General features: G+C 49.6%; 1 protein-coding gene across 8 annotated transcripts in view; it reads right to left on the bottom strand.

The window, feature by feature from the left end:
• PRRC2C (proline rich coiled-coil 2C) overlaps window positions 1-12,427 on the bottom strand; it is a 419,385-nt gene that overhangs the window by 320,750 nt on the left and 86,208 nt on the right. For 7 of the 8 annotated variants that reach the window (XM_029618671.1, XM_029618666.1, XM_029618669.1 and 4 more), the window contains exon 5: window positions 5,552-5,683. The exons of the other annotated variant lie outside the window; for it this stretch is intronic. In XM_029618671.1, the coding sequence (XP_029474531.1) occupies window positions 5,552-5,683 (132 nt within the window). The remainder of the gene's footprint in view (window positions 1-5,551; window positions 5,684-12,427) is intronic. 8 annotated transcript variants of the gene reach the window in all.

Genomic DNA, 12,427 nt, shown 5'->3' with positions numbered 1-12,427 from the left:
TGCAGAGCATTTAAAAACACAAAAAAGAAAGGAATTTAAGACGTTTTACAACTTTAGGACCATATAGGAAAATTGGTTCTTACCTGCTAATTTTCATTCCTGTAGTACCACAGTTCAGTCCAGGACAGCTGGGTTTTGCCTCCCCACCAGCAGATGGAGACAGAACAAGACTTTGTGGACTCTGTCCTATACACCCCTGAGGTGCCACCTAGTGTCTGCCAGTATAATTCAGTACCCAAGCAGAAACAAAGATATAAAAACCAGAACTGCCAACTAGAAAAAAAAAACTACCTCCCCCCGAAGAGCAGAGGATAGGAAACACTGCAAAAACCGCATGAATCAAACAAAACATGCCGAAACAGAACCCTAAAGAGGGACAGTCAATAAAACTTGCAGAGACGTTAACTAGCCACCAGCCAAGCGGACTCTCCATCTTCTCTCCGGGCGGACGTCTGAACTGATCCGTGGTACTACAGGAACGAAAATTAGCAGGTAAGAACCAATTTTCCTTTCCCTGTACGTACCCGGATCAGTCCAGGACAGCTGGGATGTACCAAAGCTTTCTCAACCAGGGTGGGACTGAGAGAGTCCCGCTCGGAGCACACTGGCCCCAAAAGAACCGGGCTCTGGAGCCCTGACATCAAGCCGATAATGCCTTGCAAAGGTATGCGGAGACTGCCAGGCGGCCGCCCTACAAATTTCCTGTGGCGACACCTGCTGACACTCCGCCCAAGAAGTCGACTGCGAGCGAGTGGAATGAGCCTTAAGTCCAGATGGAATCGGACGACCCTGGACCAGGTAAGCCGAGGCTATCGCCTCTTTCAACCATCGGGCAATCGTGGACTTAGAAGCTTTCTGCCCTTTTCGGGGCCCACTCCAGAGAACGAAAAGGTGATCCGAGAGCCGAAAACCGTTCGTCACCTCCAAGTAGCACAATAGAACCCTCTTAACGTCCAACTTCTGCAACTCCTTAGACTCAGGAGAAGAAGCGTCCACCCCCGCGAAGGAAGGGAGTTCCACGGACTGGTTCAAATGGAAAGAGGATACCACCTTCGGCAGAAAGGAAGGAACGGTTCTCAAGGAGACCCCTGCCTCAGAAATCCTCAAGAAAGGCTCCCTGCATGATAAAGCCTGCAGCTCGGATACCCACCTGGCGGAAGAAACCGCCACCAAAAAAACCGCCTTTAAAGTCAGATCCTTCAAGGTCCCACGTCGCAAGGGCTCAAAAGGGGCAGAACAAAGTGCTCTGAGCACCAAGTTCAACCTCCACGATGGGCAAGGACTCCGGGACTGGCGGACGAAGATGCTTAGCGCCTCGTAAGAAACGAACCACGTCTGGATGAGAGACTAGTGCAATTCCCTGCACCTTCCCTCGAAAGCTGCCCAGAGCCGCCACCTGCACCCGCAGCGAATTGTATGCAAAACCCTTGGCTAGGCCTGCCTGTATGAAATCCAGGACTTCTGGAATAGACACCCTGGGGGCTGCACTTGGTGGTCGATACATCAAGACTCAAACGCTCCCCAAACTCAAACATACGCCAAAGTAGTAGAAGTTTTACGGGAACATAAAAGCGTGGCCACCAGCGCATCCAAGTAACCCTTACTCCTCAACCGGTGCCTTTCATAAGCCATGCCGCTAGACAAAAGCGATCTGCCTCTGCGAAACAGACGGGTCCCTGCCGCAACAGTGTGGGAGATGGACGAAATCTCAGTGGACCGTCCACCGCCAGATTGAAAAGATCTGCAAACCATGGGTGCCTCGGCCACTCCGGGACCACGAGAATCACTCTTCCGGCGTGTTGCTCGATGCGGCGTAGGACCTTGCCCACCAACAGCCATGGGGGGGAACACATACAACAGAATGTCATTGGGCCAAGGGAGGACCAGGGCATCCACTCCTTCCGCCCCTGGTTCTCGCCGCCGGCTGAAGACCCGAGGAGCCTTGGCGTTGGTGTGCGTTGCCATCAGATCCATGGCCGGTCTGGACCATCGGTTGCACAGAAGACGAAAGGCGGAGAGAGTTCCCACTCCCCGGGATCCAGTTGGTGGCGACTGAGGAAATCCGCTTGATCGTTGTCCACGCCTGCAATGTGAGACGCCGCTATCCGGTAAAGATGCTTCTCTGCCCGGAGGAACAAGAGCTGTGCTTCCACCGCCACTGGACGGCTCCTGGTGCCACCCTGACGATTGATGTAGGCTACCGTCGTCGCATTGTCAGAGAGCACCCTCACCGACCTGCCCTCCACCAAGGGGAGGAGGGCCTGGAGCGCTAAGCGAACCGCTCTGGTCTCCAAGAGATTGATCAACCAGGAGGCTTCCTGCCTAGTCCATTGACCCTGGACTGCCGTATCCAGACAGACCGCTCCCCAGCCGGAGAGGTTGGCATCTATGGTCACTACGATCCAACAGGGAGTCTCCAGGTCCATCCCCTGACTCAAGTTGTGTGGTAAAAGCCACCACTGAAGACTGGAACTTACCGCCCCCGACAGAGGCAGGACAATGTCGTAAAGCTGTGAGCGAGGCTTCCAGCGGGACAACAAATCTGAGTGAAGAGGACGCATATGTGCAAACGCCCATGGCATGACGTTGATGGTCGAGGCCATGGAGCCCAGGACCTGCAAATAATCCCAGGCTGTAGGCTGAGCTAGAGATTGGAAATCCGCCACTTGTTCCTTGAGCTTCAAGATTTGTTCTTCCATTAGAAATACTTTCCCTAAGGCAGTATCGAAACGAGCCCCCAGGAACACCAAATTCTGAGAGGGGGTCAGATGACTCTTCTCGGGGTTGACCACCCATCCTAAGGAGTCCAACATCCAAAGGACACACGCCACCGCGTCCCTGCAGAGACTTTCCGACTTTGCGCGAACTAGACAATCGTCCAGGTAGGGATGGACCAGAACCCCCTCTCATCGCAAGGTGGCCGCAACCACCACCACACCTTGGTGAACACCCTGGGTGCCGTCGCAAGACCAAACGGGAGGGCGCAGAACTGAAAGTGGCGCCCCAGGACCGCAAACCGCAGATACCTCTGATGATCCGGATGGATGGGGATGTGGAAGTATGCCTCAGTCAGGTCCAATGAAGTCAAGAACTCCCCCTTGTGCACCGACGCTATGACCGAGCGAAGCGTTTCCATCTGAAAACGGGGCTCCTTCAGAGCGTGATTTACTCGCTTCAAATCAAGGATGGGACGAAAGGACCCATCCTTTTTTGGTACCACAAAGTAGATGGAGTAACGCCCACGCCTTAGCTGCTCTGCAGGCACTGGAACTATGGCCCCTAGATCTTGCAGGCGTTGCAGGGTGACTTGCACTGCCCTGCCCTTTTGGCTGTATGTGCAAGGGGACACTATGTAATGGTCCTTGACCGGCCGAGCAAAATCTAAGGCTTGGCCCTGCTCTATTATGCCGAGGACCCATTGATCGGAGGTCAGTTGGGCCCATGCCTCCCGGAAACTAGACAACCGTCCCCCGATTCTTGGAACGGAAGGGTGGGCTGGCCTCACTTCATTCTGCAGCCTTGGAGCCCCCATAGGACTGGGGGGGCACCGTCCCTAGCTGGTCGACTGCCTCAAAAGGACTGGTTCCAAGAAGCCTGGCAGGGCGCGCTCTGACGAAACGACGATCCTGTGGACCGAGAAGACCGGAAACGACGATTCCCCCGGTATTGAGTTCGTGGAGGAAAGGAACTTTTGGACCGGGGTTTATCCTCCGGCAACCTGTGGACCTTATTCTCACCCAGACACAATCAAATCCTCCAACTGTTGTCCGAAAAGGAGCTTTCCCTTAAAAGGCAAGGAACTCAGCTGCGCTTTTAGAAGACGTATCCGCCGCCCAGTGCCTGAGCTATAGGAGCCTGCGGGCGGAAACCGCTGAAACCATAGTCCGAGCAGACGTCCTCAGGAGATCATACAGGGCATCTGAGCTGTACACGCCACTGCTGCTTCCAGCCGACTAGCTCAAACCACCGCTGCGCCGGATAGGTCCGACTCAGCCTGCCAATCCTGAACCCAGCGGAGACAAGCTCTCTGGGCAAAGCTGCTGCACATCGCTGCTTGGACCCCGAGGGCCGACACCTCAAAGATCTTTTTAAGCTGCAGCTCCAGCTTGCGATCCTGTAGGTCCTTTAAGGCAGTGCGCCCTGTGACCGGAATGGTGGTCCTTTTGGTGACTGTGGTGACTGCAGAATCCATCTTGGGAAGCCTGAGGAGCTCCAATGCGTCCTCCAGGAGCGGATACAATTTGTCCATCGCCCGACCAACCTTCAAACCAAGATCTGGATTGTCCCATTCCTTGAATAACAAGTCCGTGACCGACCAATGAAAGGGAAAAGAATGAGTCGGACCTCGGAGACCCACCATGACGGGGTCCTATAGCTCCAACCCTGGAATCCTCAGGTGGGACTTCAATAGCGAGCTCCTCCAGGATGACAGGTATCAGTGGCCCCAACTCATCCCTCCCAAAAAGCAGTACTAAGCAATAAAAAGGAGAACCAAACTACCCCTAACTTAGCACCACCAAGAGACAATAGGCTTTGCACCTCCACCACCTGCTGGAGGCAGAAGAATACTGGCAGACACTAGTTGGCACCTCAGGGGTATAGGACAGAGTCCGCAAATTCTTGTTCTGTCTCCATCTGATGGTGGGGAGGCAAAACCCAGCTGTCCTGGACTGATCCGGGTACGTACAGGGAACTCTTATACCAGTACCCTAGTGGGTTTAATTTTTCACAAATGAATATTCATAGCGCATTGTAAAGCAGCAGTACCAACAGTTAAGTTGCATATTTAATAGCAGAATGGGTTATTGTAATAAAAAGTAGAGACTGCATGAACAAGTACAATGGAAAAAAAAAGATGTAAAATGATCAAATATGATAGCCTATGTACTGACACTGCTTGCAGTACAATTCTATTGCATGTGTTGAAGACCACAATAAAACAAAACAGCAGCAGTGGAATCTGGCAAGGCACTAAGGTTTTCCTTATATTTTTATTTGAATAAAAAGCATTCTTATACTTTTATTTGAAAAAAAATGCTTCTCAAATGCTGGGAGTCTGTGTTGAAGGAAATAATTTGATATTTCAAACAGCAGACTGTAATAGCAATGTGTTTCCCAGGTGCATTAAGTCCAATAGGCCTTTGCTGCTCTAGTAAATCATTCCCTCATTGATATAAATGGGAATAGAACTTCAGGTCAACAAGTATGCCTTGCCAATTTACATTTCTGGTTCTAGCTCAGAACAGTAATCATACAGCACCTTGTGTTCATTTTCTCAGACTATTAGTGTGTAGACCTTTGCAAGCAAATTTCATTATTTGCCTGGAATGTACCTGGGCCCTACATGCCTTACTTAATCCATGCAGGAATGGAGAAAATCAGCATAGACTTTTCAGCATCGCTATGAGAATCACAGCTACACTCCCTCACTTGCTATGGCACACAAACAATAGGTGACTGAACTAATCTTGGCAAGCTTGGTTTTAAGAAGCAACTTTCCTATCACAGTTTGGGCACATAACCTAGAAAGGGACTTTGCACGTGCACATACTTTGCGGCCGTAAGCTGGGTCCAGGCCCATAGGGTTCGTCCGTTGCATCTTTGTCTTTCCCAGGCTTCTCTTGATCCCCAGCTGCCTGCAGACTGGGGAACTCTTGGTGGAAGTAGCTATTTAACTGAATTCCTAGAACAGAACAAACCGATTCAGAATAGGAGACTCACTAAAACCAAAGCTGTTAAAAAGCACCACACTGCTCTCCAATCCCACAGCGAGTAGTCATGGCCATCCAACCAAGCATAAGAAAGTTTTTAATTTTTAGCACTGCTAAGATGAATTTTGTATCTGTTAATTTAGCACTGCTGAAAATTGCCCCTTTGTATTAAAGAACATGCAACAAGTATCTTTCAATTCCTTCTCTCAAGCAGGAAACAGTTCTGCAATTCTCCAGTTTTTCCATAATTTTTCACAATTTACACTCTTGTGATGCTGTAAATTTCTTGCTACTGGGGCTAGTCAGATATTCTAACCTTTAGCAATTTCTGTCATACAGCTTTCCAAACATTACAAAGCAAATATGGCAAATCAATCAGTACCATCACCACAGAACAAATCTGGGACCTTCAAACTTGCTTTCTACATCCATGGGAAACTGGGCAGCCATGTGCCCTACACACAGAGCTACCCTCACCATGGCTAAATATGCCAATGAAGATCTCAAATCCAATCTGGCAACTACTTCCTTCCTTTCTAGCTCCCTGCAAACAATGTCAACTTTTCCCCTTCACTTGTCCTTGATCATCAACCCAGGGTCATCAAAGAGCAGTTAGTGCATCTCCCTTCAGGGAATACTCTTATCCAAGTTACAGGTAAGAAAGTCCAATTTGTTCCTTCTTTGCACTGATCACTACCTGCCCCCTGGATTTTCATCCACCTCCCTCTAAACTCACATTTCTGCACACAGTACTAGCTGTTGTGTTCAAACTTCCATCCTCTCTCTCTAGGTTCTATTGTTTCCTCTGTGGGCCTTTATGGGAATTAACATTTCTTAACTTTTCAGGGGGATGAAAAGTATCTTCTATCAAATTACCATACTTTGTTCTTGGAATTGTCCTTCCTTTATCCTACTCAGCATCTGTTCCTTCTATATTTATGCATCATACATGCGATACTTGCACTGGTTGCTCATCAAACTGCACCTAGATTTAGACTTATAAAACGTGTGAGCGGCTAAATAAGCTTTCAAAACTTTTACACTAAATCTGAGGGATGCAATACCAAATCATAACAGAGGGATCTTTATGGCTGTTGAAATCACTAAATTTTAAAGTTGGTACTAGTGCTAATTTAAGCAATTTTTAAAATTCCGGACAGCTCTTATGATTTGAATTTAGCAGCTATCACAGTCTGCTGCCTGAGAACCAAATATTCATCTCATACTTCTCACACTTCAGAACACAATTTTCACATTCCTCAAACTAAACAGGATTCATTTAGTTTAAGAGCTACTGAGCCTTTTGAGACAATTTATCATACATTCTACTTGCATCATTTTACATGCCCTTGGTTTAGTTACATCTGCTTGAAAACAAACTGCTTGTCCCAAAGAGGCAATTAGGACTGTGATGAATCCCATGAAATCACAAGTTGCTGTGGGAAGGAAAGAAGGGAATAAGTGGTATCGTGACTCATTTTAAAGGAACCTTCCCTGTAAGAATAAAAATGGTACCACGACTAAAAAAAACAAACAAAACACCATCCTGCAACAAAAGTGTACAGGATGTCTGTTTTCCTCTACTCTTGTCGTTGCATGATTCCAGCTTTAGAGGAACACATCCCTGCATTGTTTTGAGATTGAATACAGATCTATGTTTGGTCTTCTGAGCATCTTAGTTTATCTCTCTCTCCATCCCTATACCCACTGGTGTGTTTTGTAGCTAAAGATATCTGGTTTATGTAAATAAAACAAATACTCCTCTTTGAAAGCTGCTCTATTGGCTCAGACATATTGTTCTATGGCAGAAGTTTCCAAACCAGTCCTGGGGAAACCCCACCAGTCAGGGTTTCAGGATACCCACAACGAATAAGAACATAAGAATTTCCATACTGGGTCAGACCAAGGTCCATCAGGCCCAGCATCCTGTTTCCAACAGTGACCAATCCAAGTCAGGATTGCATACACTGCCTCCCATTGCATGCAAATTTCTCTCATGCATATTCATTGTGGATATCCTGAAAACCTGACTGCCTGGAGTCCTCCAAGACAGATTTGGGAACCACTACACTATGGCTTTATCACTCAGAACAGAAATGGCTCATGATTCTGAAGTAAATTTGCCTGTAATCTGTTATAACATGTGTCTTAAGGTCCTGTCATATCCATCTAGGAATAAGTCTTTCTAAATCTGGCCTTCATATTTCATTTTTACTGTATAAAGAAGTGATTGAATCGGAAACCTACAAGATAAACTGAAAATCAGATGCAGACAATCCCATTACCTAGTTACTTATCGCTGCACAGCCACAAAGGAACTGGCAACATAGATTGGAGAAGTTACTTACCTGAATTTCGTTTTCCTTAGTGTAGACACATGGACTCAGGACCAATGAGTATTGTGCTCTTCTGCTAGCAAATGGGAGACCGTCAGATTTCAAAGCTGACGTCACTCTAGATATACCCCTGCAGTGACCTCAGCTCTTCAGTATTCTCTTCGAAAAGCCATTGTGGATATATCTTTGCTTAAATAACTTAAACTTGAGTAAAACTTGAACTAGTTCAATTAATTTCCAAACTGGAGACCACCAGGGCACTCAATCAATTAACGCCAACACCGGACAAACTGTGGGTGTCCTGAACTAGAAGTAGGCCGTGGCTTACCCGTATTTGCTTAGTCTCGAGGTTTATTATCCGAGGTTCTCCTTTTCCAAGGCAGCCGTGGGTAGGATGCTGAGTCCATCTGTCTACACTAAGGAAAACGAAATTCAGGTAAGTAATTTCTCCATTTCCTAGCATGTAGCCAGATGGACTCAGGACCAATTGGATGTACAAAACATACTCCCAGACAGGGCAGGAGGCTGCCCGTGGCCCACTTAATATTGCCCTTGCGAAGGCTGCGTCTTCCCAGGCCTGAACATCCAGGCGGTAGAATCTGGAGAAGGTGTGTAGGGAGGCCCACGCCACCGCTCGACAGATCTCGGTGGGCGACAGCAGCTTGGTTTCTGCCCAGGAGACTTCCTGGGCCCTCGTAGAATGAGCTTTAACCTGTAAAGATAAGGGCTTTCCTGCCTCTATGTAGGCTGCCTTGATTACTTTGATCCAGCGGGCTATGGTCGCCCGCGAGGCTGCTTCACCTTGTTTCTTCCCGCTGTGAAGAACGAATAAGCGATCCGTTTTGCGCCCCTTTTCCGATCTTTCCAGGTATCACACCAGGAGTCTGCCGATATTCAGGTGGCGAAGAAGGTGCAAGTCTTCCGAGTCCTTATGTTCATCCGGAGCTGGTAGCGAGATGGCATGGTTCAAGTGAAACTCAGAAACCACTTTCGGAATGAAGGAGGGGACAGTGCGCAATTGTATGTTTCCAGGTGTGAACCTGAGGAACGGTTCTCGATAGGATAGAGCCTGTAGTTCAGAGATGCGATGAGCTGAACATATTGCCACCAGGAATGTAGTCTTCAATGTTAAGAGGCATAGTGACAGCCCACGTGTTGGTCTGAAGGAAGCCCCAGCTAGGAAGTCTAATACTAAATTGAGATTCCATAGAGGCATCAGCCACTTTAGGGGTGGTCGGAGTTGTTTAACCCCTTTCAGAAAGCGGGACAAGTCCGGATGGGTTGATAGCCTGATACCGTCCATTTCTGCTCTGAAGCAGGCCAGTGCAGCTACTTGGACCTTAAGGGAGTTGAGCGACAACCCTTTCTTCATACTGTCCTGTAGGAACTCCAGAATCATGGGAATTTTGGCTGTCCACGGGAGAATCCTGCGGTCCTCACACCAGGCTTCGGATACTCTCCAGATCCGTATGTATGACAGGGATGTGGAGAACTTGCGCACTCGGAGCAGGGTGTCAATCACGGCCTTTGAGTAATCGTGCTTCTTCAGGCGAGTCCTCTCAAGGACCAGACCATAAAAGAGAATCGAGACGGATCTTCGTGGAGAATCGGGCCCTGCCGGAGAAGGTCCCTGTGTGGAAGTAGGCAGAGGATTCCCCGCAAGGAGTCTTTGCATGTCTGCGTACCATGGTCGTCGTGGCCAATCTGGGGATGACCCTGCCCAGTAGTGGCCATGGGGGGGGGGGGGAGACGTACAGTAAGTCTTCCTCTGGCCATGTCTGGGAGAGAGCGTTGATTCCTTGGGATTGCGGCTCTCGTCTGCAGCTGAAGAACCTGGGGACTTGGGCACTGAGATGGGTGGCCAGTAGGTCCATGGCTGGGAGACCCCAGCAATTTACTATCAGTTGGAAGGCTGTGGTTGACAGCGTCCATTACCCCAGGTCCAGGCTCTCTCTGCTGAGGAAGTCTGCTGAGATGTTGTCTTTTCCTGCGACGTGGGAGGCAGAGATCCCTTGTAGGTTTATCTTCACCAATGCCATGAGAGAGTCTATCTCCAGAGACACCTGCTGGCTCTTGGTTCCTCCCTGGCAGTTGATGTAAGCAACCACTGTCGCGTTGTCTGATAGGTAAGGGTGTTCCAAGATCCCTTCCTTTCTCAGTGTTGCCGCCACAACCGCCATGATTTTGGTGAAGGTTCTGAGGGCAGTTGCTAGGCCGAAGGATAGTGCTCAGAACTGGTAATAGTGACCCAGTATCGCAAAGCACAGGAAGCGCTGGTGATCCTGATGGACTGGGATGTGAAGGTAGGCTTCGGAAAGGTCCAGGGAGGTTAGAAACTCTCCCAGTTGTACTGCTATTATTACGGAGCGAACAGTTTTCTATGCGGAAGTGTAGAACCCGCAGATGACTGATGACATTCTTGAGGTCCAAGATGGGCCGGAAAGATCCTTCCTTCTTGGGAACAATAAAATAGATGGAATAGCGCCCCGTATTTTGTTGGGGCGTGGGAACCGGAGTTATTGCCTTCAGACTGAGTAGTCTTGTTAGAGTGGTTTCCACTGCCAGTGTCCTGGAGGGTGACAAATTTGTCTCGAGGGATGCTGCAGGAGTAGCCTTCTCGAATGAAGTTTAGAACCAATTTGTCCGACGTGATATTGACCCATCGTTGGTAGAAAAGGGCAAGTCGACCCCCTTATCCTCTTCTTGTGGATGGGTCGACCCATTCTCATTGTGGAGCATGGCTGGAGCCTGCCCCCAGGCCTGCTCCCCTCTTGGTCTGTCTGTTCCGAAAGGGCTGGGACCTTCTGGAGGGACGAGGTGCCTGGAACTGCGAGATCCAGTAGGGTCTACAGTGCTGCGATCCTCTGCCCTTGGTTCTTCTGGGGGGAGGGACGCTGAGATCTTTTACTCCTTTCTTCCGGTAACCGAGGCACTGGGGATTCGCCCCATTTGCTGGTTAACTTCTCCAATTCGTTTCCGATCAAGAGAGTTCCTTTAAAAGGCATTCTTGTGAGGTTCGCTTTAGATGTCGCGACCAATTCCGTAGCCATAGTTGTCTTCAGGCTGCCACTACCGAGGCAACGCCCCTGGCTGAGGTGCATACCAGGTCTGAGATTGCGTCTGCGAGGAAAGCTGCTGCAAGTTCCAACGTCTCACTGGTATACGTTCCGGAGTTACTTGCCTCTCTCGAGAGGAGCAAGCAGGAACGTGCCATGCCACCAGTGAGCAGCAGGAAGCAATCTGCAGTGTCATTACTGTGCGAAGTCCTGCTTAAGGATGGATTCCACTCGACTGTCCTTCAATGCAGCCCTCCCTCAACGGGAATTGTTGTTCACTTTGAGACAGCACAGACCATAGCGTCCACTTTTGGGAAAAGCAGGCGTTTCTTGGTCACTGGTTCTAGAGGATACAGAACTTCCAGGGCCTGACCCACTTTGAAGCTGGCCTCCAGGGCATTCCATTCCAGGTCAGTCAGTTCCTGGATGGCTTCCATCATTGGGAAGTAGCATGAGGCCTTATGAAGGTATACCAAGATGGGGTTCTTCTTTGGTTCCGCCATAGGGTCCATGCCAGGGATACCCAGCGTCTTCAGAGTCTGGGAAACAAGGGTGGTAATTCGTCCTTGTGGAAGAAGCGAAGCATGGTTCGGTATGGTTCCATTCCTGGGAGGGATTTCTCCTTCTTCCAGGGAGACTCATCATCTGAGGTGTCTGGGTCCCTGTTAGGGAAGTTCTTGGTTAGGCGAGGCATGTCTCGAGGCATCCGAGCCGGGCCAGGAGGATCCTGTGCTTCCGGCACTGGTTGAGCCTGGGACGCAGCTGGGGCTGATTGCGCCTGAACAAAGGCTTGCAGCCCTTGTAAAAATTCCAACCAGAAGGTCCCTGGGTCCATGTTAATCCCAGGGGGAGTCTCTGAGTAGGGGCTCCAGAGGTGCTCTCCTGTGGGGAAGTCATCTCGGAGATGCAAAGGTCTAGGGAGCTATCGTCAGTAGTTCCGGAACCATCTCCCGAAAGTAAGGGATCAGGCTTTGGTTCCCCCTGGGCTTCTTCGCAATGTTGACATAGGTAGGACTCCAATTCAGGCTGCGCAGCTCTTATGTGGCAGGTTGTGCAAAGAGTGCCTTCTGACCTTCTTGGGCACCGGTGCCATTGTTTCTATGTGTTTGCGTGCGTGCAGTTGTAAACGCGTCTGTTCATGTAGTTGTCCACATGGCGTGCGCCGCGGTACGCTCAGTTGTGTGCGCAGCTATGCGAGTGTCTGTATTGGACGCACGCAAGTTAGGCGCATTGGCCGCCCGGCCTGCCCCGTGCATACCGCTAGCAAGAAAGGAAGATGGAGCCCCCGAGGGTCTCCATGTGTGTGGACCCTTGCACCGGATCG

Source organism: Rhinatrema bivittatum, chromosome 10, assembly GCF_901001135.1.
Source record: "Rhinatrema bivittatum chromosome 10, aRhiBiv1.1, whole genome shotgun sequence".
NCBI classification, from domain to species: Eukaryota; Metazoa; Chordata; class Amphibia; order Gymnophiona; family Rhinatrematidae; genus Rhinatrema; species Rhinatrema bivittatum.
The sequence above is the reverse complement of the archived record's forward strand: the minus strand, read 5'-3'. Positions and strand labels throughout refer to the sequence as shown.